At 38.7% G+C, this 22,397-nt stretch overlaps 1 protein-coding gene across 2 annotated transcripts; it reads right to left on the bottom strand.

Annotated features, from left to right (window-relative positions):
• Positions 1-475: 475 nt before the first annotated feature.
• LOC136693862 (sodium- and chloride-dependent GABA transporter 2-like) lies at positions 476-22,397 on the bottom strand. Of its 2 annotated transcripts, none has more exons than XM_066667078.1 (16): positions 22,284-22,397; positions 21,424-21,641; positions 19,059-19,193; positions 18,281-18,421; positions 17,208-17,322; positions 15,566-15,631; positions 13,217-13,346; positions 12,331-12,465; positions 10,341-10,444; positions 10,131-10,255; positions 9,232-9,344; positions 8,597-8,734; positions 7,841-7,943; positions 6,940-7,040; positions 4,162-4,305; positions 476-3,105 (listed from the first exon to the last, which is right to left on the bottom strand). In XM_066667078.1, the coding sequence occupies exons 2-16, from the start codon at positions 21,614-21,616 to the stop codon at positions 2,935-2,937; spliced, it is 1,914 nt and encodes a 637-aa protein (XP_066523175.1). In that variant the 5' UTR covers positions 21,617-21,641; positions 22,284-22,397; the 3' UTR covers positions 476-2,934. The 2 variants fall into 2 exon arrangements, with proteins under 2 accessions (XP_066523175.1, XP_066523176.1); XM_066667079.1 differs by having other exon boundaries at positions 15,566-15,628.

Below are 22,397 nucleotides of genomic sequence, written 5' to 3'. Positions count from 1 at the left end.
AATTGTCCTGTGCTGCAGTCTAATTGTTTAATGTTTTGTAGATATTCTGTCCATCAAAAATTCAGGAACATCTTTTTTGAAATGTGAACAAAACATTTTTTTACCCAGTTTCCACTCCTATTTTAGTCATTGCCAATTCCACCCACTTTTATGTGTTCTCCAGTACTACAAATCTAGGAGGGAGAAGATTATCTGTGAGACTTAAAAACACAAGCCACTGCATCTTTTCTGCTTGGAGGAGCACTCTATCAGCCCAACCTTTAGCTTGCAGACATCTGTGTTTGCTAGTATTGCCCTGAATAACATGGGGAGAGGAATGTAATTTCATTAGCCCATCACATCTTTTGTCCACACAATGGAAGCATTAGATTTTACACAATATTAACCAGACAATGAAAATATGATAATTTTTATTAAAAAACATTCATGACAAGAAATGCGTTCCCACCTGTTTTCAGTAGTGAAATAAGGAGGAAAAGAAAAATATAGGAAATATATACATTTTTCTGTATTATTTTTCTTATTTGTAAAAAAACATTATTGTAATAACCAAGACACTGGGTTCCAATATTTAAAAATTATTCTTTGCTACTGTTACTGAAACATCAGGTTAGATACCAATACACAAATATTACATTTAGGAATGTACCAAAAGTATTTCTATAGCATACTAAATATGGCTACAAGTTCTAGATTACAATTTCTTCCTCATCCAGCATTTAATTTGAAATCACCAGGTAACTGGGAGTGTGCAGCCCATTTGGCAGGTCACACTAGATATTTCTGTGAGCATTTAATAGCATTAATTTGGATCAACAGGTTAAATTGCCTTCTAACTCATACTAAAAGTATTCTCAATTTTGGGGAGGTTTATACTCCTCTAGCACATGCTTAGCATTGAGCATTGGGACCTAAGGGTCATGTGCAACATAAAGTAGCTTAATTCACACATTTTAATGGGTGTGTAAAAACCTTTGGACATACAGTGTAAGTGTGCTTTAAAAAAGCACTAATATAAATTACAAACAGAGCTTAAATTTGATGTTAAGCTTTGCATCATTTCATCACCTCACAATTTATGCACATTCATGACATTCAGTTATAACTCACTGTTTTATATATCAATGCTAATGTGCAGTTATTGAAGAAATGTCCAAAAACTAAATTACCAAAACCTCAAGAGATGAAATGAATATAACAAAGTTACACACTAATTGTATCAGGTGCATCTGTATAATTACAACCACAAGAATGGAAACCTGGGGTGACATTAACCAGTAATAAAGTTGTGTGTTGGAACATTAGCTTTCATCAGCTTCTACAACTGAGGCACTCAGAAAAATAACAAAAAAATGAACAAACGCGCCCTGTGAAGGACTGGCGTCCCCTCCAGGGTGTGTTCCCGCCTTGCGCCCGATGATTCCAGGTAGGCTCTGGACCCCCCGCAACCCTAAAATTGGATAAGCGGTTACAGATAATGGATGGATGGATGAACAAACGCTGTTTCTGTACTGCAAAAAAGACCCTCACACTATGAGAGCAGGATCTTAACAAGTAGTATTATTTTAAAAGGAAACTATTGCAAAACCCACATGAAAACCTCCATGAGAGCTAGACAATAGTTAGCTTAGTTCATTATAGCAATCTTAACAAATAGAAAATACTACTAAATACAAGGAATATTAACAGGGATATGTTTTACATTGCCTTCTTTATCTTAATTAGATATTTTGAATATTAGCAACAAAGGCTAAAAATGTCAATTCAGTATGCTATTTATGAAAATGCCCTGTCTTACACTATATAGGCCGATTGTTTTGGACCATTACTAAGGTTACATTTTGGGGTTAATTCCACTCTAGCCAAAAGCTGGTGTGGGGCATGATAAAATTTCTCCTAATAAGTAGCTGCTCCTTTAGTGTTTTCTCTAGAGATAATACAAGTGGTTTGTGTACCACCTGTGATCACAACAGGGACACTCTATATTTTATTTAAAATATTGAAAACTTTTACTAACACTGTAGAGTGTAGAGACCTTATGTATTGTGGACTGTTCTTAAAGAGGAAATTGAGTTTTGCTGTAAATCTAATAGGTAGACTACTGCTCTAGGTTCACGGTCTGTTTTTATTGCAGATGTCCATACTGTGACTGATTTGTAAAGGTTTTTGAATAGTTTGAAGATCGTCACTGTACATTCTCAGAAAAACTGTCACTGTGTTGGTACCTTTTGCTGTCACAGTGGTGGTACACTATTAAATTGTACCATATTCTGTAGATTTTAAATCTGTGTTGATTTCATACAGGGGCGGCAGGGTGATGCAGCAGGTAGTGTCGCAGTCACACAGCTTCAGGGGCTTGGAGGTTGTGGGTTCGATTCCCGCTCCAGGTGACTGTCTGTGAGGAGTTGGTGTGTTCTCCCCATGTCCGCGTGGGTTTCCTCCGTGTGCTCCGGTTTCCTCCCACAGTCCAAAAACACACGTTGGTAAGTGGATTGGTGACTCAAAAGAGTCCATGAATGTGGGAGTGAATGAGTGTGTGTGTGTCTATGTAGCCATGTGAAGGACTGGCGCCCCCTCCAGGGTGTATTCCCGCCTTGCGCCCATTGATTCCAGGTAAGGCTCTGGACCCACCGTGACCCTGAACTGGATAAGGGTTACAGATAATGAATGAATGAATGAATGATTTCATACACTTCAGAGAGAGTATGAGCAGAGAAAATAACAGAGAACAAAATTGGACTTTAAAACCACTGTTGTACCTTTAAAGGTACATTTACATTGTTTGTACCTTTAGTGACAATAATGTACCTGTACAGTACCATTATTTCTGATCGTGTATGAGGTCAGACTCTAGGTTGTATCATCAACATCGGCAATTGTGTGTATATATCCAGACAGCGAGGTCAGAAGCTCTGTGTCTGTGTCTTTCTGCCCTTAAACTTGGTTGGTGTCCTCTGTGAAGGCATTCTCAGCCACTTTGTCTTTCTCAGCTACTTTGTTGTAGGGTCTCTGTCTCTTAATGAGAACTCTACCACACAGTGTGAGCCGAGGCTTGTGTGGACTGGCCTGCTGCAGGTCGGGAGATGGGCAGATCTGACCAGGACTCTGCAAAAGAGCAGACAAATTAATGGTATAATCTTACAGAACAAAAACAAAAAATGATCTATAATCTATATCAGTTCAGTTCACCACACACACACACACACACATATACATATATATATATATATATATATATATATATATATATATATATATATATATATATATATCAGTGGCGGATGCTGGTCTTTCAAGGAGGGGAAGCTCAATTTCAGCCTACATCATAAAATGTGTCGGTTTATTTATACGTAAATTCAACCCTCCGTTCCTTTTCAGGAAAATGATCTTTGACCCTGTCGTACCAACAAGGCTTCTTTTCCAGGAACTTGACTAGTGTCTTCTCAATGGCCAGCAGAGCTAGGCTGCTTAAACGGCCTTGGCCCATGTGAAGTGTGTCCGCCTGTGCTCAGACGGATCTTTACACCAAAGTATCGCTGATTCGTTCATTTCGCTGTCAATCAAAAAGGGATTCAGCCTCAGACAGAGCATCCAATCATCATGCAGAAGCTGAGCGTCCGGGCCAGCCAAGGCCAGCCCACTGCCCCATAGACCCCCAGAGACACTGAGCGTCTGATGGGCGAAACAAAGGCCAGCATTTATCCAATGACTCGTCTCGTTTCGCTGCTTCGCTATTGAACTCTGTGGACGCTCAGCATCCTCACTGTTTAAAGCACTGTGAAGCTGATTGAGAGGAATTCCGCGTCTTTACCGGTGATAAGAAGCTGATTCTGAACAAAAGTTGACCGCGTTGTAGTGCATATTTATTCAATGACACGTACACACAACAGTATATATTTGATCACTTATTTTTTTTACATTTTAGGGGAAGTTGAGCTTCCCTTGCAGTCTTAGAGCAATCGCCACTGATATATATATATATAAAATGATGTTATTAAAAGTACAATAGAAAAGGAGAAAGAAAATTCGTTTTATGAGGAGGTTGTAGAAAGCCTGGTATTATGGTAACATAAATAAAAAATTATGCATATGCCTTAAAAACAGGCTTAATACATAAATAAATGGCATGTTGGTTAACATGTTGCAAAATTGCTTTCATACCTTTCGCAGGGAGATAATTACAAAAACAGGAACACACAGCATTGGAGTGACAGTGAGGAGGGCAGCAACAGGTGACCCCCAGCTTGGCACAAAGGTGTTGGACCCCACTGGAGCACTGCTTATCAGGTCATACAGCAAAGTGGCCTAGAGAGAGGGAAAGAGAGTTAGTTTTAAGCAAAAAGTACTGTGGGTATCACTTATCCAAAATATACTTTACCTTATATATAGTTATTTATGTCCATTTTTGTTGTCTAATGATCACTTCTTTAGCTTTGCACAAAATGTTATGTTTTTTATTAAGAGCTAAACTGTGCATTTCTAAAAAATAATTTGTGAAAATGTTTAGTTTTATTCATTATTTAATTTAAAAATATAAACTATCAAATATTTGATGTTAATTAGAAGTAAAGTGATTTATTGTTTTAATTTTGATCAGTATGGCTTATGCCTCATGAAAATCAGAAATCCAGTTTCACAAATATTAAAATATTAAGTTTGAGTTAATTACTATTTAAACAAAATAAACAATGTTTATCTCTGTGGTTTCTACAGAATCTAAATCAGCAAATGCACCACTATCATGGGGATAACTGCTGACTTGACAGTTGTCCATAACACAATCATTGACACCCTATACCAATAGGGTAAGCAATAGAAGGTTATTACTAAAAAAGTTGGCTGGCCAAAGTCCTTATTTCAGATGAAAGTAAATTTTGCATTTCATTTGGAAATCAAGGACCTAGTGTGGAGAGGCACAGAATCCAAGTTGTCTGAAGACCAGTGTGAAGTTTCCACAGTCTGTGGTGGTTTGGGGTGCCATGTCATCTACTGGTGATGGTCCACTATGTTTAAACTTAAGTCCAAAGCCAGCACAGCTGTCTAATAGGTTTTAGAACACTTCATGTCTCTGTCATGTCTTTGAGTCACCAATCCACCTACCAACGTGTGTTTTTGGACTGTGGGAGGAAACTGGAGCACCCGGAGGAAACCTACGCAGACATGGGGAGAACACACCAACTCCTCACAGACAGTCACCCGGAGTGGGAATCGAACCCACAACCTCCAGGCCCCTGGAGCTGTGTGACTGTGACACTACCTGCTGCGCCACCGTGCCACCCTGATTTTGGATTAAAGCCTAAAAATTTAATAAAGGGAGTTGGCTGGTTTTACCTCAGTAATTGGAAATGTTGGCTCATATATACACCTATCCTCATTTCTTTCTGTGTTTTCAGTCTGCTCATGCATGTAACCGGATAGAGTGTAGAGTGGTCACTGACACATTCCGAAGTCCTCTCACTAGTCTGTATCTGAAAAGTACAACTCACTCCCAATAGTCCTTACTACCAAAACACATCCAGTAGAAACACTTCTTTGTCTCTGATAGAGGGACAGATGCTGAAGAAGAACACGAAATAGCCGATTGGTACTCTGTGGAGATTAAGAGCACCAAGTTCTTTGGTGTCCACTTAGTGGAGAACCTCACCTGGACCCTGAACACCAGCTCTACAGCCAAGAAAGCCCAGCAACGTCTCTACTTCCTCTGGAAGCTGAGAAAATGCTGTATCCCTCCACCCATCCTTACCATCTCCTACAGAGGCACTATTGAGAGCATCCGGAGCAGCTGGATCACGACCTGGTTTGGGAACTGCACAGTCTTTGACCCATCAGTGTATAGTGAGGACAGAGAGAGAGGATCATCGTTGCCTCTCTCTCCTCCCTCAAGGACATTTACTCTGCCTGCTGCATCTGCAAAGCAACCAACATTGTGGAGGACCCCACCCACCCCTCACACAAAACTGTTCTATCTCTACTGCTGTCAGGAAGAAGACTCTGCAACAGGTTCTTTCCACAAGCCATAAGACTCCTCAACTCCAGTGCCTGAACTGACACACTAACCAATTATCCCAGATAACCTGATAAGCATTCTTGCACTTTACTTACTACCTCACACTGTGACCTCCTGACTATTTTTTCATACATAACTTGTACATGTTACACATTCTAATATTTGAACATTATCTCTTTTACATTTTATAAAAATTGCCTGGACCATGTATAATTGTACAATTCTAATTGTATAGTTGTATAATTGTATAAATTCTATAATTATTTTCTATACTCTAACTGTCCTGTGGCTGCTACTAGGATGACTGCTGTGCAGATCTTCTACATAAAACACATTTTGCCTTTATTGAGTTGTACTGTCTGTCTGTCTGCACTCCTATTTTGTGTTGCACCATGGTCTGGGAGGAACGTTGTCTCATTTCACTGTGTACTCTGTATATAGTTGAAATGACAGTAAAGACTCTCTTGAACTCTTGAACATGCTGGGTCCAAAAACAGATGTTCATTCAAAAAATGTCCATGTCCATCTTTACAGCAATATAGAGAAAACTGTAGGAAGGGCAGTATTAGAAACCATAAAAAAGTCTGATTTAAGTCACGAGTCACAGGGATGTGAAAAGTCACTGTGAGTCATGTCACTGGGATGTGAATGTGAGTCAATTCGAGAATCACTGAGATGTTTTTGAGACAAGTCTCGTGACATATGTATAGAAAACTGATTATAAATTATAATCAAATAGTTGACAAAGTTCCATGAGTAAGTAATAATGATTGGTTTCCAAATTATTGTGTGAGGATTACAGCAGACTCTTGTAAACTTAGTAATGGGCCAAAATGGTGAGAGAGAGCAGATCTAATCTCCAGAGATATAGAAAGTACAGTGAGAGCAGGCAATAAAAGTAGTAGGAAGAAGAGAGCGAAATAGTGACTCACTCCGCAGATGAGTGGGGTGATGAAGAGCCAGCAGTACTTCAGCACAGGCATTGGAGGGTATCCGATCATGTCCGCGATGTTGTCATAGAAACGGTCCGCACCTGCAGTGCATTCCTACTTATTAATTTCCTTTCTTATCTCATTTCCATTAATCAGAATTAAGCATCCCTTCCCATTTTAATGAGAAAAGTATTGACACACAGCATTTCGATATCCAGCCTCAGTAAACATGACCTTAAATCACTGTGGATTGAGCTCCATGGACTTCCTCTACAGTCAAAGTGGTCTGATATGCAGAAAAAGTCACCAGTGTGTTTACTGTGATGGTGAATAGAATAGAAAAATAAAGAAAAATCAGACTTTTTAATCCCATTTACCCACTAATGCCTGATATGTAAATCTTCACCATCAGAAAGAGAAAAGAAAACATTGTAGGCTAAAACCCCACATTAAAAGGAGCATCAGACAGTGAATCCATAACAATTTTGGATTTTAGATAGCTATTAGATACATTCAATTGCTCTTCAGACATCTGGTTCCTATCAACATAAATTATGAACAAATTTTGTATTGTTGAATTATCTCTGGAAAAGATGTTAAAATTCACTTCCACTGAATGTTCAGAAGTATTTTCCTTCTCCTGTAAAGCTACTATGATTTCAGTTGGACAACAACGCAGCAACAATATATATAAAAATATGTTTCTGTCGGGACAACAGGTTGTAACTCCTATTTATTATATAATGACGTAATATGTCGATACCAGCTGCACTTAATATTGTGTAAATTTCACATAGAATGGGCCAATCACAATCATCAAAAAATTACTTGGAATAAAATATTTGAAACCGAAGTTCATTCCATGTTTTTCCTTCTACTGTAAAGATGTAAAAGACCTCACCGTACACCCAAGCAATGACGATGGTCTCGAAGCAGGCAATGTAAAGCAGGTTGGTTCCACTAGGACCATATGTGTCCACTAGCTTAAAGAGGTGAATACCACCCTGAGGGGATGAGAGGAACAAGATTGAGACACAAATCTTATCTCACAAATGTAAACATAATAATTTTTCTCTCAGCTGTTTTAGTCAGTTATATATTCTAATATACGTAGACAATAACTTTAGTGTCTTTACTTGCACAGAAGCTATGAGATTGATGAATCGCTGTACCATTAATGTACACCTAAACTGTACCATTTAGCATCATGCAAACTGCACAACTAAATCAACACCTGGGTGGATAATGTTTTTTAAAAAGCTTCACATTTATTCTAAATATTTGAGCTGAAATTGAAATATATATTTTAAGTCTATATTAATGAAATAGCATTGTGGATCATTTTAGTGCTGCGTTTGGATTCTTCTCAAAGAAAAGACTTTCTGAATTTTGCTGACTGTGTGAGTGTGTGATACCCTGTGATGGATTACCCAGTAATTAGGGGTATACTCTTGACCCACCGTGACCTGAAAAACTTCCATTTTTTATTCATTATTTTCCAATAAAACATGAGATGGTTGTTTTCTAGATAAGAATGCTTGCCTTATGCTCAAAATAATATAAGGTTTAATGTGTTGTCATGTGGCATTCAAGCTCCTGATCTCCAAAAATGTCAGAGCCAGAAAAAAAAAAAACAGCCAAGATCAAAAATATTTACATTAGTGACTAGAGGAAGGCCCAGCAGGAAGCAAACCACAACGATAACCAGAACCAGAATCTCTCTCCTCTTTGGCCGCCTCAAAACTCGAGGAAACATATCAGTGAGAGCTGTGGCCAGACTTTCAACACACACAAACTGAAACACACACACACCAGCATCCACATATTCATATTAATATTTAACACACATGTACTGTTCTCATGTTATTAGATTAACTGAATAGCACCCCTATGTGGAGCAGGTCCAAAATGTAAGTTGAGTATGTGTAATATAGCACCTCTTTTGGTGCAGTTTTCTAAGCCTTAGTGAATAAGTGAGTGAGTGAGTGAGTGAGTGAGTGAGTGAGTGAGTGAGCGAGTGAGCGAGTGAGTCCCATTAGCTGATTTGCATCTAACTATATCTAGAAAAAACTAAATAATCTTATCATCTTCTTTTTAGCACTCTATTAGAAATATATATGGAGTAGAGTAAGGATCACTTCACTAGCCAAAACTTTATGTTTAGGGTTGTATTTTATCCTTTCTTGTAATGTATTGAAAGTTATTTTTCAATAGATATATACTGCATAAGAGAAAAACAATAGCATGAGTAGTATTTAGTTTTATTACATAACCCTACAAAAATAAACATACCTGGCTGTCCAGTCCTAGAAAGAGGATCATTAGGAAGAAAAGAAATGACCAGAAGTGAGCACCAGGTAAGAGAGACAGAGCTTTGGGGTAGGCTATAAAGGCCAGGCCTGGTCCTGCACAAAAGAAAGCAGTCCATTATAAAAATATCAAATTGTTTCATTCCAACTTTTTACAACTATTATTAACATTCTACCGTGCTTCAAAAAATAGATCATATTGAACAATGTGCATTTTCTAATAATTTTTAATGGAAGCTTCATGTACGCAAATGGGCCTCATCCTATAGGCCCGTGACAGAACATTTATACGTTGGATTGAGGCTCCCTCTGGTGGGGAAGATAGTGTATTACTGGCTTTATATAGGGTATGTGTTTGTTCATACAGCAGTTTTGACCAATCATACTTAGACTGCAGGCTTAGATGTCAGAAACAATGGGTATGAGAAGGAAAATCTGTTGTTAAATGTAACATTATAATCTGTTTTCGTTTTACTATTATCAAAGCTTTGGGAGCAGGATATCAACGCTACTTCATGGACGTCGATAGACCTGTCGCCATATTAAAATGTTGGGCGCACTAGGACCTGGGGGAGCTGCTGCTGTTACTGCATCCCTTTGACGCCGTTGGCTATTAGCCTGTATTGATTTCTATGTTAGAATACGCACACGGTGTTTGTGGGGAGAAGGTGTAGTGATTTTCCTGACGGCGAGCGTCGTTTCAAGAAAAATATAAAGAAAAACGAATGCATGTGCAATCTTTAACCAGATTGAAAGTTCATATTCATATTTATTATGAAATATTCCCACAAAATTAAGACTACTGTCATTTTAAATAGTTAAGAAATTAAATGGCAGGGTTTTGATATGAGGGCAGAAATAATGTAATGAAATTTAATGTACCTGAATTCACTATATCCTGCATAGACAAATTCAGCTCATGAGCCATGTATCCAAGTACAGAGAAGACAGCAAAACCAGCAAAGATACTGGTGCCACTGTTCAGTGCACACAGAGCTATACAGTCCCTTAGGAAGCATAGGGGGAAAAAATAATTACAATTACAGAAATACAGGAACACACACACTCGAGTAGAGACAGAGATACACTGACTTGTAGCAGTTGTTATTGTATTTGTTATAACTCCCCAGTGCAGTGAGAACTCCCTGACACACAGCATAAGAAAAAAACACCTGAGTCCCTGCATCACGCCAAACCTGGGGAGAAAGTGAGGAGGCGTGCCATAGACAGAGAGGGAAATGGGGACAGAGAGAGAGAGAGATAATTATAACATTTAATTGAACTAGTATGTAAAAACTGGAAAAGTAATGTAAATGATGAACTTAAAAGTACAATAAACTTTAACAAAATTCAAATCAGCAACTCAATATGACCATTTCAATAAAGCTTCTCTGAGTTTTAGTTGAGACAGGCCTAATCTTCTCAGGCCCACTAGTGTGGGTGTGCGTATGTGTGTGTAGCGTCTCCTCCCTCAAGCTTCAGTCCGTGCGTGTCAGATCCACATCTGTTTAACATTAACATCACTGCACAGTTGGCAGTCTTTTATCCTCTCCCATTAGCCAAAACATCTCTCTCTCTCTCTCTCTCTCTCTCTCTCTCTCTCTCTCTCTCTCTCTCTCTCTCTCTCTCTCTCTCTCTCTCTCTCTCTCTCGCTCTCTCTCTCTCTCTCTCTTAAAAAAAAGTGTTTTGGCTTAGACTGCTTATTGAGCAAGGCACAGGCACAATACAGAACCTTTTAGAAACAACATATTGATATAAAACTAATCATCAAACATTAGTCCCTGGCTTTATTACTGTTCTTATGTCTGAATTCAACTGTACATCACAGAAATGTTTCAACCAAAGACATACATGGGGATAAACTACCAGTTAATGCCTCACAGAAGAACAGGTGATGAGCAGGATTTTAGTCATTAAGTGCCTTTCAGTTACAGGTTTTACTATCTCTCTCTCTCTCTCTCTCTCTCTCTCTCTCTCTCTCTCTCTCTCACATTTCACTTTCAACTTATTTTCAACCTTTTATCTAATACATAATCAGATAAGTACACTCTTGTTAACGTCAAACAGGTTTTGTCTTGACCATTTGATCTAAACCCAACTCTTCCTTTTTCTAGTTTAATTTATACCAAATCAATATGAAATGAAATCACATGTAGCAAAAAGAAAATGTGCCTCAACGGTATGTGACTAATGTTGAGATGAACATTACTTCCATCAAGAACTACAACAAAGAGTATGTTGTGTGGGCTTTCCCTGTTTGAAAAACTATGTGAGGGCCTGTGGTTTACATGTGAGTGCTCCTCTGTCAGTGAGAGCAATGAGCCCTGGAGCAAGGCTGGAGCTGCTGGATTTGGAGACAAAAGAGAGTGAAAAATCACACAAACAAAATAATCCTTTGAAACAGCTGACCCAGGAAGTCAATGAGAGCCAACGAAACACATGCTCAGTCCATTACAGGTCAACCTTCTCTCAAATGGAATGTGTTCTTCTTGTGGGTCAGGTCATAGCTTGTGTTCATCCCCTTTTCTCCTCTGAGGAGGCTATGTGAATGTCCCCAAGAGAATTTAAGTTATTTGATTAAGTGATATCAGATACAGACATTGGGTGATTAGTAATTTTAAAGTCTGTGGATCTAAACATACTTCCACCGACTGCACCCAAAGCCTGATAAAAATATCCCTTTTGCCAACACATAGAACTGGGCATGGCAATCAAAGGCTCAGATGCTTTCTGTAGATGCTTTCTGTGGAACTCTGTGTGCAATTCAATGCATGTGCCAACAATGGGGGCACCTAAAAGATGGTTATATAACTTAAACATGCTTACATATGTGTAGTTAACTAGGTAAATAACTGTATAATTTTGCAACTACATTTGAAACTACATTACTTTTGATATCTAAGACTAAACTGTTTAAAACCTCAGGTTTTCAGTAAGCGATGATTTTTATGGTGAAACCTCCAGTGCAAGGTTACAACAGACTCCAATATAAAGTGCTAAATCCAGTTTTTTAAAAGCTGAGGCTGTGACTGTATTAAAACATATATCATATCCTACTCTACCCACAGAAATGCACACTTACATCAGGGCTGGCAAGTTTGGAGATGTCAGGGTAAAGGTAATATGTGATGCCTGTTCCAGCCCCAGGAAGAGTAACCCCTCTGAAGAACAGGATCAGTAGCATGAGGTATGGAAATGTGGCTGTTAAATACACCACCTTTCAGAGAAAACCAAAAACAGCACACATTACATTTGCTTGTTATAGGAAAATATCAAAACACATATTTACTCTTTTAAATATCTATGAGGCACAATGCTGTTTTTAAATACACTTATAACTGTAACTTTTAAGATATTGTAGTGATCAGAGGTCAAGTGTTTAGAGTAGGCACACATATTACTCTTGGGAATTTATAAGCTCTTTATTACATAGGTTTAGCTCCAACCTTCAGAACAACAGGCCCACCCAGTGCATGTCCAAACAGTCAAAAACAACAGGCTGTGAACAAGTCAGGTTCAGATATAGCAGGACAATGAGCACTTAAACAGTACCACAAATAAGAGTCCTTGTACGCCAAACAGCAAACCAGACATAGAACCACACCAAACTACGCAGCAACAGAATAAAGAGTCCCTTTATTCTGGACTGAGTGCAGTGAATGATGGGAATTGTTTTGCACGCTCGCACCACCCACCCCCTCTAAGGCCTCACCAGACTGCTAATGACTGAAACCAACCATTTATGCATGGTTTTGGTCAAATGTTTAAGTCTGAAATTGAGGTTGTTCTTGATCTGCTCTGACTGCTACCTGAAACTCCTGCCTGCCTCTTATCACATGGTACTCACTATGCATTCATTTTAAAGTTCTGTTTTTTTTATTATTATTATTATAAAAGGGCTCTACTTTATAAACTTTTTGAAAAATACGGAAGTACTATTAAAAACAGCTATATAGGTGCCTACTGACCTTGCCAGTGGACTTCACTCCTTTCCAGATGCAGAAATAGCAGATAGTCCAGACCACAATGAGACACAATGTTAGGTCGTAGTGCGGTGCACCCAAGAAATCATCGCTTGATATCCTCAACATGCGATAACTGAAGAAACACACATCATACACATAGAGATTTTATACACATGTAAATTCTCGAAAACATCATCAACAAACATGCTGAGCAAACTTTTGTCATTTTTAACACATGTTATAAAAGGTGCCTAATTGGCACCTTATTGGCAGCACCTGTGAGCATGAGCCCTGCTACAGTGGTTAGTAGGTGAGTAGGTAAGAATCGGCATGTAACGTTTGACTGATCTGGATAAGGCCCGTGCGATAGGACAACTTCACACTGATGTTCCACTAAACCAAGTTGCGGCATTATTTTGAGTGAGCCCTAGTACCATCTCCAAATTGAAGACCAAATTACTTATAACAGGGGGATGTCAGAGACAGGCCGCGAAGTGGGCGTCCCAAGAAGTCAACACCACAAAAGGATCATTTCCTCACCCTGTCAGCACTTAGGTACTGTCTTATTAACACTGCCAGCCTACTCTTAAACTCTTTAAGTAGTACCTTAATATTGTTTCTTTCCTCTTCCACTACTTGCCTCCACTTCTTTCTAAGAGCCCTTAACTCCTAAAGTAGTTTAACAATAATAATAATAATAATAATAATAATAATAATAATAATAATATGAAAGCAACCTTGTTAAATTAACTTATATGCAAAGATGGGAAAAAATAGAGATTGACATGAATACAGGTGGTAAAACTTTGCTGTTTGTTTATATATGTTTTTATTAACTGTAAATGTGACCTTTGCAGTCACATGGGTGGTAAACACAAACACTGGTTGATGGACACAGATGTTGCACTTCCAAAGTTTAGTTTTAATCCACTCTAGAAGACATGCATAAACATGCTGCTGTCTTCTATTTACTAGAACATGTGTTGCTAGAGATGGAAGAAGCCACGAGAGAGAAAGAAAAGAAGCTCTTATGAAATATCTGGAAATACTGGATGTACTTTTTCATCCCACACTGTATTAACTTGCATAGCAACGTGTATATGTGTGAGAGTGGGTGTGGTATCAGGCATGGTATCATTTTCTAAACACATACTTTCCAAAAGATTGGATTGTATTACTTGGCTAGCAAATCATCCTCATAACTGCTTTTACACTGATGTACTGGTGTTGTCTTAGTGTGTGTTGCACTGGTATTCTTTTTTAAACATTGTGCCCACTCACTCTCTGCCCTGTTAGACACACATGCCATGTTGGTAGCTGTAAAATTGGCTTATAAATTGCTACATGTTTAGGCCCACAATTTTTCATACCCATCACACTCTTTGCTCACATGATTCCTGTTTACACAATATAGGAGGATGCTGGAGTAGCTTTCCACTTAATGTTCAGGGTTCAGACACTCTCTCAGTCTTTCAATCTAGAATGAAAACCTAACATTTCACCCATTTTTGGATACACATCCACTTTAAGGCCACTGTCACAGTCTTGGTTCCTCACAAGGTTTCTTTCTTGTTCACTGAGAGGGTTTTCCTTGTCACAGTCACTCTTGTTTTGCTCATAGGAGTCATGCATCCAGATTTCTGCAAAGCTTTTTGTGACGACTATATGTTGTGAAATAAGATTTGATTTGTTTTGATTTCATATGATTTGTTGGTCCACCTTGAAGATGAAAAGTCTACAAGGTGAAATTAGTTCATCTGTTGATACAGAGTTTGTGTTGAACATTCACTAGTCCTTCATCAGGGGTCACTGAATGATCCACCATCCAAATAATACCTGCTCTGTAGTGTTTTTATAGGGTCCTGACCATTAAAGAACACAGTAAAAGGGGTCTAACCAACAATGCAGAACCACAGATGGACCACCGTCTGTGACTGCAGAACTACAACGAGCTCCTCTATGGCCAGCAGAGCTGAGAGAATAAGAATGTAGAGATAAGGAGATGATCATAACATTCTCATGACTGTGTAGTTTTAGTCCTCACTAAAGTAGGTTTGGGACAGTTTTAGGCAGGATTCAAGAGGTTCATCGGGTTTAAACCCTGCATTTGACCTTAGATCAGAGTAGTGACTTTAACAAGGATATTCATTTTTTTATTCTTTCAATGAACATATATTGGCTCATATGTGCAATTTTTTTAAAACAGGTGTTAAGAATACAATGACAATTATCCTCTCCCATCCCAGTGGCAAAATGAGCCAAGAAAAGACTCTGACAGTGCCAACTAGAAGAACAGTGCCACACAGAAGCTAATAACAGTGTAAGAAGTATGGAATTTAATGTTAAACTTACAGCCAGAACTCCTCCTCCGGGGAGACAATAACATATTGTGACGTTGCAGAAAAGTTGGAATAGCTGCTGAGGAAAACAAGACACACTTAAATTCCAATATGAATCCAAGACATAAAACTCAAAGAGCGACATGCCTTTTTTCCTCTTTATAAACTCATATCCCTTTGTATATTGTACATAATAGATATTTGGTTAAGGGTTAAATATTGGAGCAGTAAAGGTCTATATTTCACTATATAACAATATATCATAGCTCTCCAAGAAAAAAAACATATAGCTACATTTTTGTTGATTTATGTTTACTAAATCCGTTGAATGCAGCAACTGTCCTTCATATTGTTTGGAAATTTCATAATGACCAATAGAAATGCTCCAAACTTACTTGGAATAAAATCATTTTTATCTTGACTTCCACTAAGAAGTTTTTTTCCTTCTGTAAAAGTTACCATTTTGGGGATACATGTTTTTCCCTCCAGGAAGCTTTTGGTCAGCTTCTATTATTAACATAACAATGATACCTGTGAAATATGGCAGCAATTTTGGCATTTCATTCTTGAAAGACATTATTTGTTATACCATTTTTACTGTCACTGAGTGTTCTGTGTATAAATACCAGAATGCACACCTATTTATGGGTGGCATAGTGGCGCAGCAGGTAGTGTCACAGTCACACAGCTCCAGGGACCTGGATGTTGTGGGTTCAAGCCCTACTCCAGGTGACTGTCTGTGAGGAGTTTAATGTGTTCTCTCCGTGTCCATGTGTGTTTCCTCCGGCTTCCTCCCCCAGTCCCAAAACACACACATTGGTAGGTGGATTGGCGACTCAAAACTGCCTGTAGGCGTGAGTGTGTGAGTAAATGTTTGTCGCCCTGTGAAGGACTGGCGCCCGCTCCAGGGTGTATTCTACCTTGGAATCATGTACTCTACATGGAATCATTCTGCCAATTCTGCCAAATGATTCCATGTAAGCCCCAGACCCACCGCGACCCTGAACTGGATAAGTGGTTACAGACAATGAATGAATTATTTTATCATTCCCTTGGTGAATTATATCAGCATCGCATAGTGGGAGCTAATCAGGCTAAAAAACAGGTACCAGCTAGGGTTATCACATGGTGATACCAACCTGGAACGCTAACAGAGTCTTCTTCCAAAACATGAAGCCAGTCAGTGCATGTTTAAAACTGCCATTAACACGACGTGCTTTGAGATAAACATGCTTGGAAGAGAATACTAAATAACAAGTTTTCTTATCCTGTGAAGGACTGGCGCCCCCTCCAGGGTGTATTCCTGCCATGCGCCCAATGATTCCAGGTAGGCTCTGGACCCACCGCTACCCTGAATTGGATAAGCGGTTACAGATAATGAATTAATGAATGAAAGTTCTCTTATAATTACTAACAGATGCCTAGGTTTGTTAACATTGTCCTGAGTGATGGGGATAGGGAGGGCCGTCATACCCAGCCCTGAGAGCGTGAGGTTAAAAGTGTTCTCTTGGCCTCTCCATTACATATGTCTATGGAATTATAGAGAGATCCAGGCTGTGATCTCCAAATGATAGAGTCATATTTATGTCATATCCATGCATACTTTTATAGCCTTAATCTTTTTATTTAGTGGTATCAAATGCAAAACTATATACCTTAAGTTGTATTTATAACCATAGTAGTCAGTTTCATTGTAGAGAAATGACCAGTCAGCATCTGGTCTGTGCAGGCCCGAGGACAGCAAACTTTGGTTGAAAGTGTAACAATGCTCTACAGAAAGAAAAGAGAAAATGTCAGATAGGAAATCTTCCAGGGGACAGACAGCAGATTTAGGATTGGTGGGATGACCTGGTCAATGCAAAGACAAGTATTTACACCTTCCAGGATGTGTGTATTTGTTTCACTTTTTAAACATGTAATAATTGAACATCAATCCTGAATTAGTGTTGGGCTACTGCATGTAGATCATGATGTAGATTATGGTTAGGCAGCTTTTTCAACTGACATGTACTGACAGGTGCCAACCGACAGACAGGTCTGACAACTCTGAACCCACGGGAAAGTTGACATGGCTCTGGATTCTGTATCAATCATTAAATCATTTAAAACAGTTGCAATGTGTTACATTAAATACCAAATATTATGGGCGATCTGTTTATTTTAAACCATAAGTCCATGTTATTCTTGTACAGTAGGTTGATATGCCTAAAACCTGAACTAAAACATGAACTTTTTCCTTTCAGTCCCAGGGATGATAATTAGTCAGATAAATAGTGTGATTAGAATAATTAGTAAGTGAACTTGAGTGAACTAAGTCAGTGAGCCTGAGGATATGATTTCTTAGGGAATGTGAATTGGAGCAACAGCTGAACTGAAAGTTACACCCAGTCCACATTCTTGTTCCCAGCCTTTAGAACTGTAGTTCAATTCTGAATCAAGGTATGGAAGAATATATTTATCCTTTATGTGGATCATTTAGGGTTAAAATTATATCCATAAGCACAAAAGTGAACAGAGTGAGCAACAATAATGTAACAATAATACAGAAAGAAGTTAAACATACCAATAGTATGAGTAGCTCAGTGTGACTGGCTGGAGTGGAAGGTAGAAACTTGTCCTTACATCATTTTAAATAATGTTCATAGAGGTGCATCAACGTGTTAAATAAGCATTTGTATCAGATTAAATAATACTATGAGTTTGCTGCATGTAATATGAAGTACTGTACCTGTGTTCCACACATTGTCACAGGATGTCCAAGGCAAGGTGCTTCTAAAGCAGTTACAGAGGTAGAAGAATGCCCAGGCCAGAACTACAATGTAGTAGATGTTCAGATAGATCACGATGACTTGTGAGGCCACTCCTACCCCTGGAAATATCACACGGTTCATTGAGTTGAGGGGCACTATCCTTTTTAAAAGATTGCTAATTAGTAAAGAAATAGTTCAGCAGGAAAGCTAAAGTAATCAAATTCCCAAGATATATTTAGTGTGCAGGGTTTGTATAATATGTGAATTAACATTCACATATTGCCAGATGTCACCCATCCGTAACAGTGCTACGGAAGTGTCTTTATTAATCCACTTTTTGAAATTGTGAGTCTTTAAGCCGTCCATGGTTGTGAATAAACACAAAAACACACTAGTGAGCATTTTTTGCACATACAATGGAGCAGTGAGCACACACACACACACACACACACACACAGGGCCATCCATAGCACCCATGGATCAAATCTGATAATCTTTTTCTTTAATTATTTATTTATTTTATTATTCTTTTTCATTTTTTTTAAATAAGTGAAGTAAATTTGTTTTGCCATGCCATAAAAATTTGCCACTGTATAAGCTAAGGTTTAGGGATGTTGTTTGAAAGTTAGCTGTACTATAAAATCTTATGTTACTTCTTAGCTACATTGTTGCCCAGCTGTCATATTAAAACCACTCAGTATTGTTTAACAGAGCCACCAGTATTTGTCATTTCATAAGACTTTGTTCATACAGTACCTTCAAACATGGGACAGATTTTCGTCCAGGCTGTGATCCCTCCTTCACTAGTGTACTGACCCAATGCCGTCTCCAGGAAAAATATTGGAATTCCGCAGAAGACAAGGAAGACAAAGTAAGGGATGAAAAATACACCTACATAAAATACAATGAAGACTGGTGTCAGTTATATGGAGGAGAGTACAAAGTATGGCTTCATAAGCATTCTTAAGCCACCCTGAAGTCATTCCCAAAAGAGTTCACCTCCCTGTTTCAGCCTTAATGGGTGTGGTCTGTACTAGCAAAGTCAGGGTTTGTGGTGGAGAAAATTAGCATTAAGAACTGAAATCTAACAGAGCAATTGCAATCAGAAAGTAATTTATTAACCTTAAGGTGGTCAACATACAATAGCGGAGAGTATTATGTGAATGTGGACAAAGAAGATGTTTTCACAGAGAGTTTATATAGGTAGCTTATACGTTTAATAAGTTTCTGCAATCTTATTTTCCTTAGAGACATCCCAGTTTGACATACAAGATGAGGGACAGAATGTTTTGTTCTGATAAAGCACTGACCTCGAACTGACCTGACATACACTTAGTTCCTGAGTTCTGTTGAAAATGAGAAATGAATATACAGACAAAACAAGCAGACAGTGTCTTTCAACAGAGACATATAAACTACAGGGTTCAAGTAAATGAAAAAAAATATCACAGATTCTCAATTTAATTATAATTTTCAGAATGTTCCAACTCTTCTGCAAATGAGGTTTGTAAATAATAAGCCTTGTTGTTATAGTGCACTAGGTGCTCTACATGTGGACTGTTAAGTCTACATTTGCCAATGTCTATATTATGATGTTGCTGGGGATAACTGCCACATGCAATAAATATTATCATAGTGACTCCTTCCAGTAAAAATCACTTGTTTTAACTTGTTAACATAGGGTGGTGTTTATGTGATTGAAGATGTATCATGAGTGTATATAAATATATAAATAGGGGTTGGGACTAATTGCTTATTTATAAATTTGTGTGAACTAAATAAAGTAAAGACAACTGGTGATAAATGATAAAGTGCCTTAAGTTTTCTAGACAACTGCAGCTAAAAGAAAAAGAGTTACTTGTTCTTTACAAATGCCTGATTGACTATGTTGGGGCTTGCAGTTCTGTTCATCATGAGATGTCTGAATAGAAACATAGAGCACCATTGATGGAGTCAGGCTATTTGCTAAGCTGAGCTGAGTCTGTGATGTTAATCCCCATCATTAGTGTGAAAACATAATAAATACAAAGCAACTCCGGACATTCTCTTCAACATCCCAACCTCAGCCCAGCACAAACAAACTTGTTTTTTGTCATTATTATTGTCAATGTTGTATTATTCATTCATTCATTCATTCATTCCTACCTGGAATCATTGGGCGCAAGGTGGGATTACACCCTGGAGGGACACACACACACACACACACACACACACACACACATTCACTCACACACTCACACCTACGGACACTTTTGAGTCACCAATCCACCTACCAACGTGTGTTTTTGGACTGTGGGAGGAAACCGGAGCGCCCGGAGGAAACCCACACGGACACGGGGAGAACACACCAACTCCTCACAGATAGTCACCCGGACCGGGAGTTCCCTGGAGCTGTGTGACTGCGACACTACCTGCTGCGCCACAGTGCCGCCCAATGTTGTATTATACTGTATATATATCAGGGTTAGGAGCTCAGACATCCGGGAGAGACTCGGAGTGGAGCCACTGCTCCTCCACGTCGAGAGGAGCCAGTTGAGGTGGTTCGGGCATCTGGTCCGAATGCCTCCTGGACGCCGTCCTGGTGAGGTGTTCCGGGCATGTCCAATGGGGAGGATGCCCCGGGGCAGACCAAGAACACGCTGAAGAGACTACATGTCTCGACTGGCCTGGGAATGCCTCGGTATACCCCCGGAGGAGCTGGAGGCGGTGACTGGGTCTGGGTTTCTTTGCTCCAACTGCTTCCCCCGCGACCCAGACACCAGATAAGCGGTGGAAAATGGATGGATGGATATATATATATATAAATATATATATATATATATATATATATCAGTAAGGATGTCGATCTGTCAGTGAGCCTTTACTAGAAGTTGCAAAGGAAAGGCTTCCCTAATGCCCAGACCTTAACATGAAATTTACTGAACTGTTCGGTACCATGGGAAAATGCAACCAAGTTCAAAGAGTGAGCTTTGGGGGTGTGAAAAGAAGTTGTAATAAAGTTAAAGGGTGGCGAATATAATATGATAATTTTGTATAGCAAGAAATAGTTTTGTTCAATCAGATTAAAAATAGGAAAACAACTTTATAAAAAGAGGATCCACTTCATTCTGAAATGACTCACCTCCTCCATTCTTGTAGCAGAGGTAAGGGAAGCGCCACACATTGCCCAGGCCTATGATCTCTCCAGCCATGGACAACAGAAATTCGGTCTTATTAGCCCACTTCTCTCTAGCCTCTGGCCTGCTGGGCGGGTTCTCTTTCTGTGGATCTGCACTCAGGCCATTGGCAAGGCCTCCCCTTTGGCTCTCCTCCATATTGACTTCCTCTCTCCTAAAATACCTACAATAAGAACACAATGCATGTGTTGCAATGCATTTAACTCTTTTTAATGAATGTGTATTTGCATCTGAGATGCAGTAGCTACAGTGAAGTGTGTTAATTATAGGCATTACAATAAACTATTAAAATGAACAATTGAATAAACAACAATGATCACATTATTGTCTTGTTGACTGAATTAAAAATACATGAACACATGTCAAAGAACACACTTCATGTGTTAACATACAATTACTGTACGTGTGCTGACCTGGGCAAAATGTATGGCACATTTAATATTAAAGATTCAGGGTTTTATTGTTGTTATATGTGTAGTAAACCTCTGTTATACTGAACAATTAAACACTTATACCATATGTTTTTATAAAATATTGATATAAAAAGAAGCAGGAAATAATAATAAAGAAATGATATTAAAATGAGGGAGCATATTGTACGTAGGCTGCATTGAGCTTGTGCATTAAAAGACTTTGGAAACACGAAAAGTGTGCACTAACGGGCAGACGTCTGTGCAGAGAAACTGCTTCTATCGTAAGAAAACATTTGCATATTGCATAAAGGAACTTTGGCAACGCAGTAAGTACATTAAGCATGTAAAGTGCATGATAAAAAAGTAAAGATGCAAAAAGAGCGCAGACTTACCAGATATTTTCCTCTCAGTCCTATGAGTGATAGAATGGTCTTCTGAGTTTTATGTTTTCTGTTGTTCTGAGGAATGCCTTTGGAAATTACGCGTGAGCACAGTTTTATCCCCAA

This window comes from Hoplias malabaricus, chromosome 4 (genome assembly GCF_029633855.1).
Source record: "Hoplias malabaricus isolate fHopMal1 chromosome 4, fHopMal1.hap1, whole genome shotgun sequence".
Classification (NCBI taxonomy): Eukaryota; Metazoa; Chordata; class Actinopteri; order Characiformes; family Erythrinidae; genus Hoplias; species Hoplias malabaricus.
Note: the sequence above shows the minus strand (reverse complement) of the source record. Positions and strands in the feature narration are given on the sequence as shown.